This window comes from Triturus cristatus, chromosome 4_2 (genome assembly GCF_964204655.1).
Source record: "Triturus cristatus chromosome 4_2, aTriCri1.1, whole genome shotgun sequence".
Classification (NCBI taxonomy): domain Eukaryota; kingdom Metazoa; phylum Chordata; class Amphibia; order Caudata; family Salamandridae; genus Triturus; species Triturus cristatus.
The window spans coordinates 191,678,028-191,692,534 of NC_140586.1; the positions used below are offsets into that span (position 1 = coordinate 191,678,028).

The 14,507-nt window shown below is 45.6% G+C and overlaps 1 protein-coding gene across 2 annotated transcripts in view; it reads left to right on the top strand.

Moving 5' to 3' along the window:
* The window catches only part of FOXRED2 (FAD dependent oxidoreductase domain containing 2), an 86,176-nt gene extending 72,343 nt beyond the window's left edge, over nt 1-13,833 (top strand). For both annotated transcript variants that reach the window (XM_085601109.1, XM_085601110.1), the window contains exons 5-10: nt 1,730-1,978; nt 3,036-3,202; nt 6,868-7,033; nt 8,816-9,063; nt 10,261-10,431; nt 11,850-13,833. In XM_085601109.1, coding sequence (XP_085457235.1) covers nt 1,730-1,978; nt 3,036-3,202; nt 6,868-7,033; nt 8,816-9,063; nt 10,261-10,431; nt 11,850-12,106 — 1,258 coding nt within the window. In that variant the 3' untranslated portion in view covers nt 12,107-13,833. The remainder of the gene's footprint in view (nt 1-1,729; nt 1,979-3,035; nt 3,203-6,867; nt 7,034-8,815; nt 9,064-10,260; nt 10,432-11,849) is intronic.
* The last annotated feature ends 674 nt before the right edge of the window (nt 13,834-14,507 follow it).

The following is a 14,507-nucleotide window of genomic DNA, read 5'->3' on the forward strand; positions in this document are numbered from 1 at the left end:
CCCAATAGTACTGGAGGGCTATACATGAGCACTAGTTGCATTACACAAGGACACATTCTTTTTTTGTAGGCACAGGGAAAGTAAGTGATTTGCCCAGAATCACAGGATATTGAGCCGACGCCATCATTTAAAAAACACCAAAATGAGCAGGGCTTTTGGTTTAGCCACTTTACATGTAATTAATTGTGTTTAGTTGAGAAAAACCTTTTAAAATGCAAAATAAACACCAGCGAGATTGTTGCTGCTCTCTCATTGACTCATTGGAAACGAACACACTACATTTCCCAGCGTGCATTAGGCTGTCCTTCAGAGCTTGGGGCTTGTTTTATATGCAACCTCAGATGTCCAATAAGACGTGCTTTCTATTGTTAAGCTTCTACTCGTCCTCAGACGATTTTATTTTCATTAATTTTTAATTACTACCTTAAAGACTAGGAGACCATTTAATCCCACCTCTGTTCTAAGCTCAGAAGTAACATTCAGACTCTTTTCCACAGATTATGACTTGAACCTGTACTTTGCAATTCCTGCCCCAAGGTTAACTTCACGGTACCACACGAGGATGCTCTAGCTTCGTGCCAGTTATGTAATGTATCAGAGCTAAAGACTGTTGGCATAATTGAACTTCCAGGCGGCTTTGGGCCTGTGAAGCAAAGTTCAAAGATTGAATTGCTTCCTGAATAGTTATTCATGAACAGATCACTACTGGTCTGGTTCTTCAGAGCCATTCTGAACTGGAATTTGCCTTTTGTGAATTCAGTGCATAGTGTACAGCAGGAGGTGTGTTAAATCTGTCATCTTATTGTGTTAAGCATAACTTTCCCCTTATACTAATTCTTCAGACCGTTTAATACTCTAGTGATGCAGTCGCACACAGAATGTTATAGTGCTTTTGACTTGCATTGAGGCATTTGTCTTTCTGTCTGTGTGCTACAAAGCCTTGGAATGTGTCCAAAAATATTTCCTAAGGCAAGCATGTATTCCTGAATCGGACTGTATGACCCAGGGTGTAGTAATTGTATAGTTCTTCCGTCCCTGGCGGCACAGCACCCATGTTAATGTGCTGCATGGATAAACACTTAAAAGGTCTAAACGTGAGACCTAATGGCTATGCCAATGCTTGTTGCATAGAGCTTCCAACAATGCTCCACTGTTCTCACCCACCTAGTGTGTGTGTGCCCTTGGGAACTAATTGCCAGGGTGGTATAGACATTCTTTCCCTCTTCATTGGACCAGCTGTAATATATTTTGCTTTAATCATCAGTATCTTAAATAACCACATGCCACACAGCTAAGTACTACAGCTCCAGGGCAGGTCATACAGTTGCAGGTCAGTGACCCTTCAGACCGCCCTTCGCTCTTGGCAACGTCAGTGTCTTAAAAGTTATTCTAGGACTGTTCGGCCCCCCCATATCAGCCTACCCAATTGGGAGTTTAGTTCTCAGGAAGTCCATCTCTCCGTTCTCCCCTCTCCCTAGATCAATCTACCTCCCCCTGCACCTCTCTCTCCCCCTCTCTCCTTATCTCCCTTTCCCCCGATTCCTGTCCCTCTCCCTGCTTTTGATCCTTTCCATGATGAGGGATCCATACATTTCCTCCTCCCATTGATGTATGTGGCTAAAATAGATAAGGACTGCAGCAGTTTTCTCCACAGAATGACGTCTTTCCAGCTGTAGATGTGGGTTTTAATCATTGTATCTTCAGGAGCATCTCATTTTCTCATCAATAGGGCGATCAACAATGGCTTGTTGGACACCTACCAGCTGAAGTCTCTCGATGGGCTCCTTGAAGGTGACCTTGAGAATCTAGCCCTTGTCAGGGACGCCACAGGTCGACTGCACGTCAGCCATAAGCGCTACCTTGAGCAGGACCCACAGGCCTTTCCGCAGGACGAGCTGGACAACTTTGCTGCCCGTGAGGCCTATGATCGCGTCATCCGCTGCCTGGGCTGGGACTTTGACTTCTCCATTTTTGACAAGTATGTGCCTCAGCTGGCCAAGAGTAGAATGAATGCAGGCAAAAGTCAACACCCATTCTATTTCGGTTATCAAAGAATGATCAAACATTGTTTTTGTATCTTTGGCCACAGGCTGCTTCCATCTCTATAAGGCCCTGGTAACTCTAGTTGAAGTGATTTCAGGATACCCACAATGCTCCTAGATAGCTCCCCAAGATTGGTCTTTGTACTTGGGGTCTTAGTACTTTCAAGAGAGACATGGCATTTCCAGTGTAGGTCTTGGAGGGCCTATCCATGCAAGGTTGTTAGACTAATCACTCATTATGTCAATAATTTCCATTCAATATACTTTACTTAGATTTATCTTACAAGGATAGCCTGAGAATCGGTCAGATAACTGGTCTATGTTGTTTACCCTTGCTCTTATCTGTAGCCAAGTTACATCATCGGTTACCCACAATACATCAGCAGTTCGACAAAACAACACAGGACTGACATTGTAACTGCTCCATGGGCAGACACATCAATTCTTGTTATGGTGACACCTTAAATGACACATTATGGGCAATGACCTTAGCAAGATGACAACTATAGCCATGGAGAAACTGCAGAGTTTAGATAAGGTGACATCCTTGATTATCTAGTCTGCACAGGGGGTGCCTCAGAAGGTCACGGAGAAAATCTCCTGTTCCCAACATATCTATGCAAGATGACATCGCAAAATGGCCACGATTTACTTTAATCTTCTATTCCAGTTAATGTTAACAAGGGAAAAACATACTGGTTGAAGGGTTTTCAGGTTATAGCATTCTTACTTTCACATAGACATATCAGCCCAGCTCCCCAACTGTTTGTTTTTTGCTCTCTCAAAGATACACCCCATAATAGAAATTAATAATGGATAGTTGTGCACATTTTTATCAATTATTTTCTGTTTTTTAAACACTGCCTGCTTGGGACAAGATGTTGGCTTAGTAGAAACTTAGGAGCTTGTTAACAAGACAAGCCTCGCCAGCACTTTTCAGCACTATACTTCTTCCAGGTGAGCCAGATTCATTTTTGTCTATCCTCTCTTCAGAACCGTAAGGCTGGCGTCGGGCACTGGGCGCCGTAAGAAGTACCCCCTGGTGAAGCCCAGCTATGAGGCCCGATCTACAGCTGGTCTCTACGTACTGGGCACAGCAAGCCACTCTATCGACTTCCGACGATCGGCCGGCGGATTCATCCATGGCTTCCGCTATACAGGTGAGTACCTTCTGGTACCCAGTAAATAGCAAATGTGTACGTAGTAGCTCTTAACGTCCTGCTGTTGGCTGTCTAGTTATTGTACTGCCTCCTAAGGAGAGCTTGCATTGCAAGGCATAAGAGACGTTTTTACATCTTTAAAAAAAATAAACTTAGCCATCAGATTTTTTGTCTCATTCATGTTTTTGTCACCTTTACGCAGTGTATACAGAAAACAGCACTTTTCTGTTTTTAGGTCTCGCCTAGGTAGGGCTTGTGCTGTCTCTTCAAGACATGCTGTATTCAGGATATTGGCTTTAAGCTCCTCCCTTGTTTCAACTATGTTTTTAACCTCTTCAGTGCCCATGACGAGATAGTCTCGTCATGGAGCACGGTTGCGCTGTGCCCATGACGAGACTATCTCGTCATGAACCCCACCCACTAGTGCAACGCCCGGCACAGGAGGGGGAAAGGGCGTGGCACTGAAGGGGTTAATAGGCTCCTTTGACTGTCTTTTGTAAATGTTTTTTTTTCATTGGTTAATTTATTTTGTAGTCCTTCCTTAGCCCCCCTTTTCTACTATTGTAACCTCTCATATGTACTACCCCTTTTACATGTGACCTTACTCAGGACGTTTTATTTACTGTTTCACAGCACTCTTTTGTTAATCACTTCTTTGTTGTAGCTGCAGTTACGTACTTCCCCCAACCCCACTAACCAGGACATGTTGTTTTTCTAATTGTTCTTGTGATTTTGGGTGTGTTTTGTTATGGTTTTATTTGCATTAGCATGCGCTGCACCATAAAAGCGCGTGCCTGGCAGCAATATATATATTTTTTTGCTGCAAGGCACACTGCGCTTGAACTTAAACAGTGGCGGACGCGCGTTTTGTTGTATGCTGCTCCCCCAACTCAACATGTTTTTTTTTTCCATCTTAAACAATGGCGGCCGCAGCACATCTTGAGCGCGGCTCGCCCAACTCAACAATTTTTTTTTTAACCATTTTAAGCAATGGTGGCACACCGTGCTATATCTTTAATAATGGCGGCCGCGCATCTTTTCTTTTTATGCGCGTGGCTCGCCCAACTCAAAACTTGTGGCTCTATGGCATCCAGCGTGAGCTCTTTATGTAGGCACAGCACCAAAAAATAAAAAAATTCAGCGTCCTTCACCACAGCAAGAGGACACCAGCCTCCTGGACAGGTTGCACACGCTGCATAGTATTTCTATACTCGTCCACTGTTGCTAAAACGTTCGAAAAACACCATTCATTGCCAGCCTGTTGTGTCCAGCAAACTAAAAACAGCCGTCCTTCTCGTGGCAAACCAGCCCCAAATACATATTTACACTTGCACATTGCACACCCGGTGCAGGTGCAATGTTACCAGTTGCTGTTCCATCTGCAAAATAAAAGTCTGGTCCGGCAAGAAGCAAGTAAGATGCAGCCAATAGTAGGGAAAGCGCAATATGCACTATGGAGCCTGGTAATTTCATGCCCGGCATGTTAATCCCCACACTAGGCCTGAAATGTTGTAATCACACAATAGAGGGCAGAATTTGTGCTAGATGCAACTTGTAATCGTGGCATCAGAAGGCTCTGTATTGTGAGCTTTCCTTTTTACATGGGCTCATTCATTAAAAATATGAACTTTTGCACCTCAGTGCATTATGTGTGTATAACTTCATCAAAGAGATTAAGTTCAACTTCACGGTGAACACGTATGCATCCTGTCCCGACTCACACCATTCCACACAACTTTACAATTATCTTTGGCAGACTGGAAAAAGGCCTCTGGTTACCAAAGGCCATTCAAGGTCCTTTGTAAATACAATCATTTGCAGTGCAATAGGTCTCGCATTACTGAAAGTTTGAGCTACTGGCATTCCAAATAATAATCCAATACCAATAGCTCAAACTTTCACTAATGCAAGACCTATTGCATTGCAAATGTTAGTCATGTCCTGCAGCAGGCATTTTTAATTACTTTTGTCAGGGTTTAGGTGTGAGCCTGACTGTAACATAGCCACCTAATTGCTTTCTAATCACATCTTCAATACCATGCTATCACCGATAACACAAACACTGTCACCTACCAATATTGACACCAATGCCTTCACCAGTACCACACCACGAGTGGTACTGGTTTCCACAAAAAATTGGACCGACCCCACCATACCCCCCTGGGAACAGTAATTCTGGAATGGGGATATTCACAGGACGCCCATAACTTACTACACAAAAATCCTCATGGGCAATTTTAGCCAAACCAAAATTGAACTAGCAAAGTATTGACTTAGGTGGGAAAAACCTGTCGGGACATGCCATTTGAAAAGTAGGATGTATGTTGATGTACCACAACTATTTGAGCATTCAAACATAGTATTTTTGTAGGTCTCGCCTTCCAGAGAGCACAGCTGACTGTTGGTGAACATATCTATTGTTAGCGTTTAGTGGGTCTAGAGCCCGCCCATTGCTTACCATTGGTTGGCTTTACTGTCACTCTTATTTGCTTGCATATTAGTTAATAACATGTGTGGGCTTTCCTTCCTCTTCTTGTGTATATCTCCCCTGGAGCATAGATGCAGTACTTGTGTCCTTCCAGTGCTTGTTTTTCTAGTACTACTTTTTTCTTTATTGTTAATCACTCCAAAATAGTGCTTGTGTTTTTCAGCAGTCTTCCCCCTGTACTTTTGTTTCATGACTGCTGGTAGTGTTGCTTTCTGTCACCTGTGCGCTTCTCCCCTGCCATGTTATGCTGCCCTCCTGTACGTCTCCCCCCTGCGTTACTTTCTGGCCCATGTAGTCCTCCCCACCCGCTCCATGATGCTCTCTCGCCTGTTGCTTCCCCCGAACCTGACCTCCGTGTTGCTTTCCACCTCCCGCACCCTGGGTGTTACCCCACCCTCATCCTTTGCGATTATTCCATCCACCTGCACCCTACATGTTGTATCACCCTACCCAAATCCCTTTGTGATGCTTCCATCCATGTGCATCCTTTGTGATTCTCCCCCTCACCCGTGCCATCAATGTTGTAACCCCTTCCCCCAACCGCGTCCTTTGTGATGCTGTAGATCATTGTTAAAAACCAGTGGCAAAATCAATGAGTCCCAAAGGCCATTTCTGTTGGTTTTGTCAATACTTGTTCTTCAAGCATCTTTATACCTCAGCGACATGAAATACATGTGAATTTTTTTTTCTTTGAAATTGTTTTGTTACAGATAGCCTGCTACATTCGACTTCAAAATAGGCACCCTGCCTTAAATAATTATACAATGACCAGTGTGAACTGGAAGATATGCAGATTGTCCATTATAAGACTGATTTTTTTTCACCCAAAGTGAAGAAAATGTTTAACAAAGGGTAAAAAAAAAGGGCTCAATTCTAGTTTTTGTGGCATGAAAACTGCACATTAAGCCACAGAAATTGACGTTAGTGGTACATATACATTTATTTATACCCCTTACTTACTGACATGGATGAGGCGTTGTGTTGTGCTTTTAGTGTACTGTGACTGTGTGGTACTTTCTAAATCCACCCTTTCGGGTGATTAATCTACTGCTGCGCCCCTTGGGGGCTTCACTGGGCCTCAGGTTGAGCTCCTTTGGTGATGGCCATTTCCCGCTGGTAACATTAGCCTGTTGGAAATAAGCTGCATTGTGACTTGCTTTCCCCCCATCTCTCACAGTGCGAGCCCTGCACCGTCTGTTGGAGCACCGCTATCATGGGGTCTCCTGGCCCGCCACACAGTACCCGATCACCCAGCTCACCACTGCCATCCTGAGGAGAGTGAACGAGGCGTCCGGCCTGTACCAGATGTTCGGGGTCCTAGGGGACGTGGTACTTCTGAGGGAGTGAGTAGCTGCCTGCTCTATGCACAAGTGTTGTACACCCTTCGACACCTGTCCCTTACCTGTAAGAACCCTTTCCCACCTTTGAGTTAGCTGCAGAGCCAGCTATCTCACACCTACCTACATTCTGCTGTTCCTCTGTGACACCTCTCTCTTGTCTGCAGCGCTCCCTTTCACCAGTGTACATCATCGCAGCCCCTTTCACACATGTCTGTTGCCTGTACAGTCCATTGCTCACCTGCTGCTTACACAAAGAGCTTCTCTCACCCACACCTAACCATTATCTACACAGTACCTCTCACACATGTTGCTGTGTACAAACCTTTTCACACTCCCCTTTTATCTGCAAAATCCCTCTCTCTAGCTCACTCCTACATGATCATCTTCTCTCTCACCAGTCGGTTACCTTTGAAGACCATTTTACAGCTGTTGGTCACCTATGCAGTTCATCTCTAACAACAGTGTGTTACTTGCACAGCCCCTCGCTCGCACACCTACCTGTCAGTCTCTTCCGGTGCCTGTGTCTCTCCCTCCTCCTCCTGTTACCTCAGTTGGACCAATTTCCTACCTTATGTGACCTGCAGAGTCCATCTATCTTGTCCCTTTTACCCGCACAGTGGCCTTTCACCCCAAACGGTGGCATTCACAGCCCACCTCCCTCCCTCCATCTCGCTTTCACTAGCATAGTTTCCTTTGATATCTCTCTGTTGATTGCTCAGTCCCTCACTGCATCTCTCACCTGTCACCTGCACTGTGTCTCTTTTCATGCTTCTTTGTTGCCTGACGCCGTCTCTCCATCCCTATCACATATCCGTCATGTGCGCAGCCTTTTCTCCATTTATTTGTCACCTGGACAGTTCCACTTTCCCACACAATTGTTTCCTGTTTAGACCGCCTCATTTCTCATCTACCTGTTACCTGCGAAGTCTGTCTCTCACATCTTTTACCTGCACACTGACCCTCACACCTGTGTGCTTAAAACAAACCCCTCTCTCTGACCTGTTTGTTTCCTGTGCAGTGCCCCTATAACATCTGCCCTTTGCCTTCACAATCCCCCCACCCTCCTTCTGACCTGCCTGGGATCCTTCTTTTAAATGAATTTTAAACTATTGCCGGCTGAAGCAGCGTGGTTGCCAGTGTCCAACAATCACCCCCATCCTGCTTTGAAGCCATTCACTGAGTCAAGTTGGGGTCTGGGTGTGAGTGTAGAGCTAGTCAGTACTATGGAGCTGGGGCGAGGGAAAGTGCAGAGTCATGTCTGGGTTAACACCTGCTTCTTGCCCGTTTCCTGTTAAATTTTACAAGGGCAGTAACAGTCTTTGGAGACGGTATTCCAGGGAAGTTGTAGTTGTTCACTTTAGCCCTTGTGCTAGAGTGTAATCGGCACTGAGCGCCATCGTGGAAACAAATAACACAACCCCTGGCAGGATCTGACCCCAAGAGTAACCCTTCCCTGGCCACACTGAGCTTAGAGAAGTGCACTGCAAGCACCACAAATACAACACAAGCAAAGTACCTCAAAATAGTGGTCTATAAAAGGGGCTGCATCACTGTTTCTAATTCTGCAACATTATCTCAGTATTCTGCTGGTTGTATTCAGCTGCTAGCTCACCATGGATACACAAGTGTCAAGGAAATAATTTTGGTAATAGTGGCTTCTCCCTGAACCTGGCCATGTTCCTGACCCACTGGAACCAAGTTGATTTATTTTCCATTTCTGCAACCAATCTGCCTTCTTCCTACTAGCACCTTGAATCATTTATTCTTTTTATGAACTTGATGTAGGGAGTCCTTGCAGTTTGAATACTTGGAAGAGTACCCATTGGGGGTGCTGCCAGAGCTGGAGGCCATAACCGGGAGAGAAGTGGAGGAAGGCCTGGGGCTCTTCGTCATCACCATGGAGTACGGCAAGAACTTTTCAGGCCCAGAGAAGGATGTCTTTTACTACAATCGAGCCGTGGGGGACGCCCAGGAGGCATGGCAGTCTAACTTCCTGCACCCAGTGGTGTATTACTATAGAGCCCTGCCAACAGGTGAGTGGAAAGAAGAGTGTCTCTGACCGGAGAAGAAACGAAAAAATAGTTTATCCCTGGGCGATGTCAAGCTGAGCACGGTTCGATCTGCCACTGCTCCTACCAACCTGAGCTCTGTCTGCCAGCTGGAAGTATGTCTCAGTACACCTAGTTCTGTTCCACTGCTGCCACCAACCAGAAATCTTTCACACTCTTATCACCAACAGGATGTTTGTCCCACCATCCTGAGTTCTGTCCCACAGTTGCCATCAAACTGAGCTGTGCCCACTGCTGTCACCAGCTAGAAGTCTGTTCCACCACCCGAGTTCTATTCTACTGTTGCCATCAACCTGAGCTATGTCCCACTGCCATCGCTAACTAGAGGTTTATGTCACCACCCTGTGTTCTGTCCCACTACTGTCACCAACTGGACCTCTATCCAGCCTTGGCCACCAAAGTAAGCTCTATTCAACACCCTCAGTTTTATTCAACTACGAGAGTCCTTTATCTCGGCTGCCACCAGTCTGAGCTCTGGACCACAGCTGCCCCTGCCTGGAGTTTTATCCCACCACCCTGAAAACTCTGTTGCACTGCTGTCACCAACTTGAGGGCTACCCAAAAGCTACTATCAGTCTGAGCTCTATTCCACCACTGTTACCATCCCACATTCTGGGCCAACACGATGGGTTCCGTCCCACAGCCCTGTCTTTTATCGCAACCCCCCTGAAATGTCTACCCCACTTTTGCCTCCAACCTGACCTTTATCCCTCTGCTGCTACCAGCCTAAGGGCTTCTCAACCGCTGCCACCCATCTGAGCTGTATCTAACTGCTGTCCCTAACCTACGGTCTATCTCACCACCACAAGACGTATCCTCCTGCTCCCACCAACGTGAACTCTGTTCCACTGCTGCTAACAATCAGGGGTATATCTCTACCCATCACTTTGAGTTCAATATGACCACTGCATCAACTGAACTACTTTCTAACCTTCATCACCATCCTGAGCTCTATCCACAATTGCCATAAATGTGAGTTGCTCCACCACTGCCAAAGGTCTGTGGTTTCTGCCACAATAACCCCCCCAGAAGCAATCACAATGATGTTGTTTTAAGACACCACAAAGGGGATATCCCTGGGGAGACTGTTGGGAGCAGCAACATTCCTCTTTCTTTTCCCAAACACTTTATACCATTCTGATATCTTCCCTTCCTGCACAGAGAAACAAATGAAGCTGCGTCCAGAAAACTGGCCTCTCCCCCGCCCGGATGCCATTCACCACATGGTGGAGGACTTTCTGACAGACTGGACAGCACCACTTTCCCACATCCTGCCCCTCCGCCGCTTCCTTGAAAACTGCCTGGACACCGACCTGCGCACCTTCTTTGCAGGTACTAGTCCAGCAGGGTGGGGGAATGAACAGGTATGAATAGGTTAGAGATATGATAAGTGAAAGATGGGTGAGAAAAAGAAAGTTTGGTGTGCTCTATCTCATTGCTCTTAGGGCAGCCTGGTGTTACAGTGCAACATATTCCGGGAGTGATGTCAGATTGATGTGAGGTTACTGGTGTTAGGTTACTGTTTCATATCAGGTTCCTTGAGTGATTTCACAGTGTGAGGTTTGTTTCTTGGAATGACGTCCCAGTTTGGTGCCAGTTTACTGTGGCGGTGTGTGATGTCATGGTGCAGAATGTGGAGAGTTGTCACTGTTACCACCAGGGTCTTGCAAAGATATAACAGTCAGTGGTATGAGAGGCAATATGTTTAAATGATCTACAATTTGGTTAAGAGGTGATGGTCCGTGTTCGGGGAGCCAACAGCGTTGTTACATCCTCGTAGGTTACCAGCAACCTACGAGGATGTAACAACGCTGTTGGCTCCCCGAACACGGAACATCGCCTCTTTACCAAATTGCGATATCCCTACCACGGTTCAACACAAAGGAGGCAGATTACATTCTCCTCGTATATCCAGAATCTGATCAGTTATTCCACTGAGAGGTTTCTTTAACTCAGACTTTCCTAAATCACGGCACGGACCAGACCTATCTATGACGCACAATTTGCCGGAGATGCTGCAACCTTTATTTACCTTGCCCTGAAGAAGCCCATGTCTGGGCGAAACGCATTGGCTGTATTGAACTTTGAGCAAATCACGAATAAAAACAACTAAGGAATACAAGCAACGACGTGGACTCATTTCATTTATACTTGATATACATACTGTAGATCATTTAAACATATTGCCTCATACCCCTGTGAATGTTAGTGTGATTTATGGTCATATGGCAGCTGGCCATCTGAGGCGGTCAATATTTAAACTACTTTCTTTGACTTGTCTTGGTGGTGCAGTCCTCTACGACCCAGCTGCTTGTTTCTTGTTTCAATATATAACAGTCAGTCTCCAAGTTTCTGGAGTTACATCACTATTGGAGGTCTGCTTCTCAGAGTGATGTCACAACATTACTTCTGAGAATGAGGTCACTGTTTGAATACATGGATCAAATAGCGAAAACTATGATATCACTGTAGGAACTTAGTGTTCAGTGAGGACAGTAATAGTAAATGTATGTGATGGGACTTCGTTCCTATCCTTGTAAGATTGCATAAGCCTTGTTGTGCTGCCTTCCAAAGAGTTGAGAAGGCAAGGTACCTGTGGAAAGGGGGGGGGGGGGGGGGACCCAATACTTGAAAAGTTCCATAAGATCCATTTATTTCGAAATACTGTGCATGCTAATGGGAAAGTTGAAATTGGACTGGAGAACATTAGTATTGGGGTCATAATGTATTTTCTCAACCTTTGCCCTCAGAATCCTGCTTTCTGTTTGCACTGACCCGCAGAAAGCAGCCCCCTTTCTGCCAGCTGGGCTATTTGAAGATGCAAGGGCTGCTGGGAAATGAACAGCTCTGGCGCCATGCTGTGGAGGCTGGACTCATGCAGAATTATACAACACCAAGCCCAGAGACTCCACAGAACGGTGCACAGTTGTGGGATTGGGTCACAGATCACTCTGCATCCAACACACAAAACCATGTGAACCAAGAAGATGCAAAGGATGAACTATAATGCTGTCAGCTTGAAAGCAACAAAGGATGTATGTATTTTTTTCCTAGACAGGAGTGTCATATTGATGGCTCTGAAGAGAGAGGTTGGAGGCAATCAACAGCTTTCTCTGGTTTATCAAACAGATCCGCACATACTGATGGTAAAAACATCTTCTGGACCTTCAGGAAGTGCAGGCATTGCTGTCTGATTTAGTCCACAAGTAAGACCTCTCCAAAGTTTTATTCACCCACAGCGGTTACCACTATAATGCTGTTTACAAACTGTATTTTGCCAAGTACTGCTAGTCTAACTCCTGTCACCCAAGCTAACCTTCCTCACGTTCCATTCCAGTATCAGCATGCAGATCCCAGAGGAGGCCAACACATAGATCCCTCCGCTGCCACCAATGTAAACTGAGACAGACCACCAAGCATGCAAGCTGAAAGCATTCTAGTATATGGGTTCCACAAAAGATACAAGCATGAGTTTTTCCAGTGAACACAAAGCATGACAGCCTTGGGATCGCACTTCTGACACAGACGTGAGCTCTGGAAAGGACCACAGATCATGTCTGCACCTGAATCTCAATGCAACTACCAGTGAAAGGTGTGCAATGAACACAGGACATGTAGGTACCTGGGTCCCATTGGTACAAAGTGCATGAACAATGACAATGACCACAGATCTGGTCAGCATTCAGGTCTCACAACTGCCACCAGCGTAAGCACGCCAATGACCACACGTAGATGCCAATGTTCACACGTATTATCAACCTAAGAGCAATCTGTAGAGCTTTTCTACTTCTGCTCATCTATGTGAGCTTTGATGGGCCACACAGCTTGTCATACTCTATGCCTCAATCAAAACTGCAAAGAACCATAAAGCTGGTCGACCTCTCAATCTCACCAACATGAGTTCTGTGAATGACTGGGTAGAGAGGAGAGTGATGGTAGATACAGGAAAGGAGGTTAGACTCGGGCTTGCTGTGGTAAGAGAGGCCCTGAGTGAGAACAGGAATGATAAGACTACATGTAAATCAGAGGGTGGAGGAATGTCAGAAGAGAGGAAAGGAGGGAGATCAGGAAGTGTTGAGAGCAAAGGATGTAAATGGGGAGAAGGAGTTGCAGGGGAGTGATGGGAGAGACAGAACAGGGCTTCAAATCACAGAGGAAAGCACAAAGTGCACAAAGTGCTATAAAGCAAGAGAGAGTCAAAGCATGGTGGCATCAACACCAGGCTGTCATAAATATTTGGAAAGATAGCAGGTTTCCACTTAAAATATTGTTTGCTATACTTGGATCTGACACTCACTAGGAAGAATGTAATATCTTAACATCTGTGGGTTGTGAGGAGTCCTTTAGACCGCTCGGTATCATGGTGCTGCAACTCCTGGTGCACCCTTGATGTTTATGTTATGTGCATATCCTAACTCCAATATCTAGCTTGCCCAAGTGCACACGGTGCTACAGATGCAAGTTTGTGTTTGATAGTTAGAAATCAGCTTATGAGGTCAGGCATGGGGGAATGTTCTGTAGCCCTGGATGATTTAATGTTATGTTATTATTTATTTGTTTAAGCCACAAGTGCACTGCTTCTTGGCACTGAGAACGGACAAAGGCTAAAAATACCTTAAAAAAATAACATTTCTAAATTACGAAAGAGAAATTCTGCAGCAGGTCATGCCTGGCAGCACAGGTAGCACAATATTATTGTGCTAATATAATATATCACACCAACACAACACTCTTTTTGCTGAGAAGATCATTGTGTGTTTAATTTGCATGAATGTATTTAATTGTCTTGATTTTTCAATCATTCATGCTTCCTGTGTTCTGAGCATGCGAACAATCGTATATGATATTTTCATAATCCCCCTATACTTTTTCCATGATACATATTTCATTACCCCCAGGTCCCTCCTGACCTCGCCCCATTAATATACAAAGTGAGATAATCCTAAGAAAAAAGATTGCAGGAATGCTGGCCCTGCCCTACCCCCTCCCACTGGGAGTACATAAACTTACCTATCCCAGCATTCCCTCTGTTATTTTTTTCTGTCTACCGACAGAATGTGACAAGTCAGGAGCCGGGAGGCTCCTGGTATACTTACGTTTCTGCTGCAGGGCGGTGGGGACGTTGCTGGTTTTTGTGTCTCCTTCCCTGGCTTGGGGCAGACATGCGGATTCCCTCCTTGGATGCGAGCCGGAAATCAGGCGCTGATTTGCCGGTCAGCTGCGGAGCTGCTTTTTCCTTGAAAACGACTGGCCTGGATGAGTACCACATAGAGATTTTAGTGGGTATCCGTGTGGTACTGCATTGGTGTTGTTTTGAGCTCTGGCTCCTTCTGCCTTCGCTTCTTTGGTGGATCGGGCTGGATCTGTGCATCCATGGCCCCGATCTTGGAGCCTGCCTGGTTCTCGCC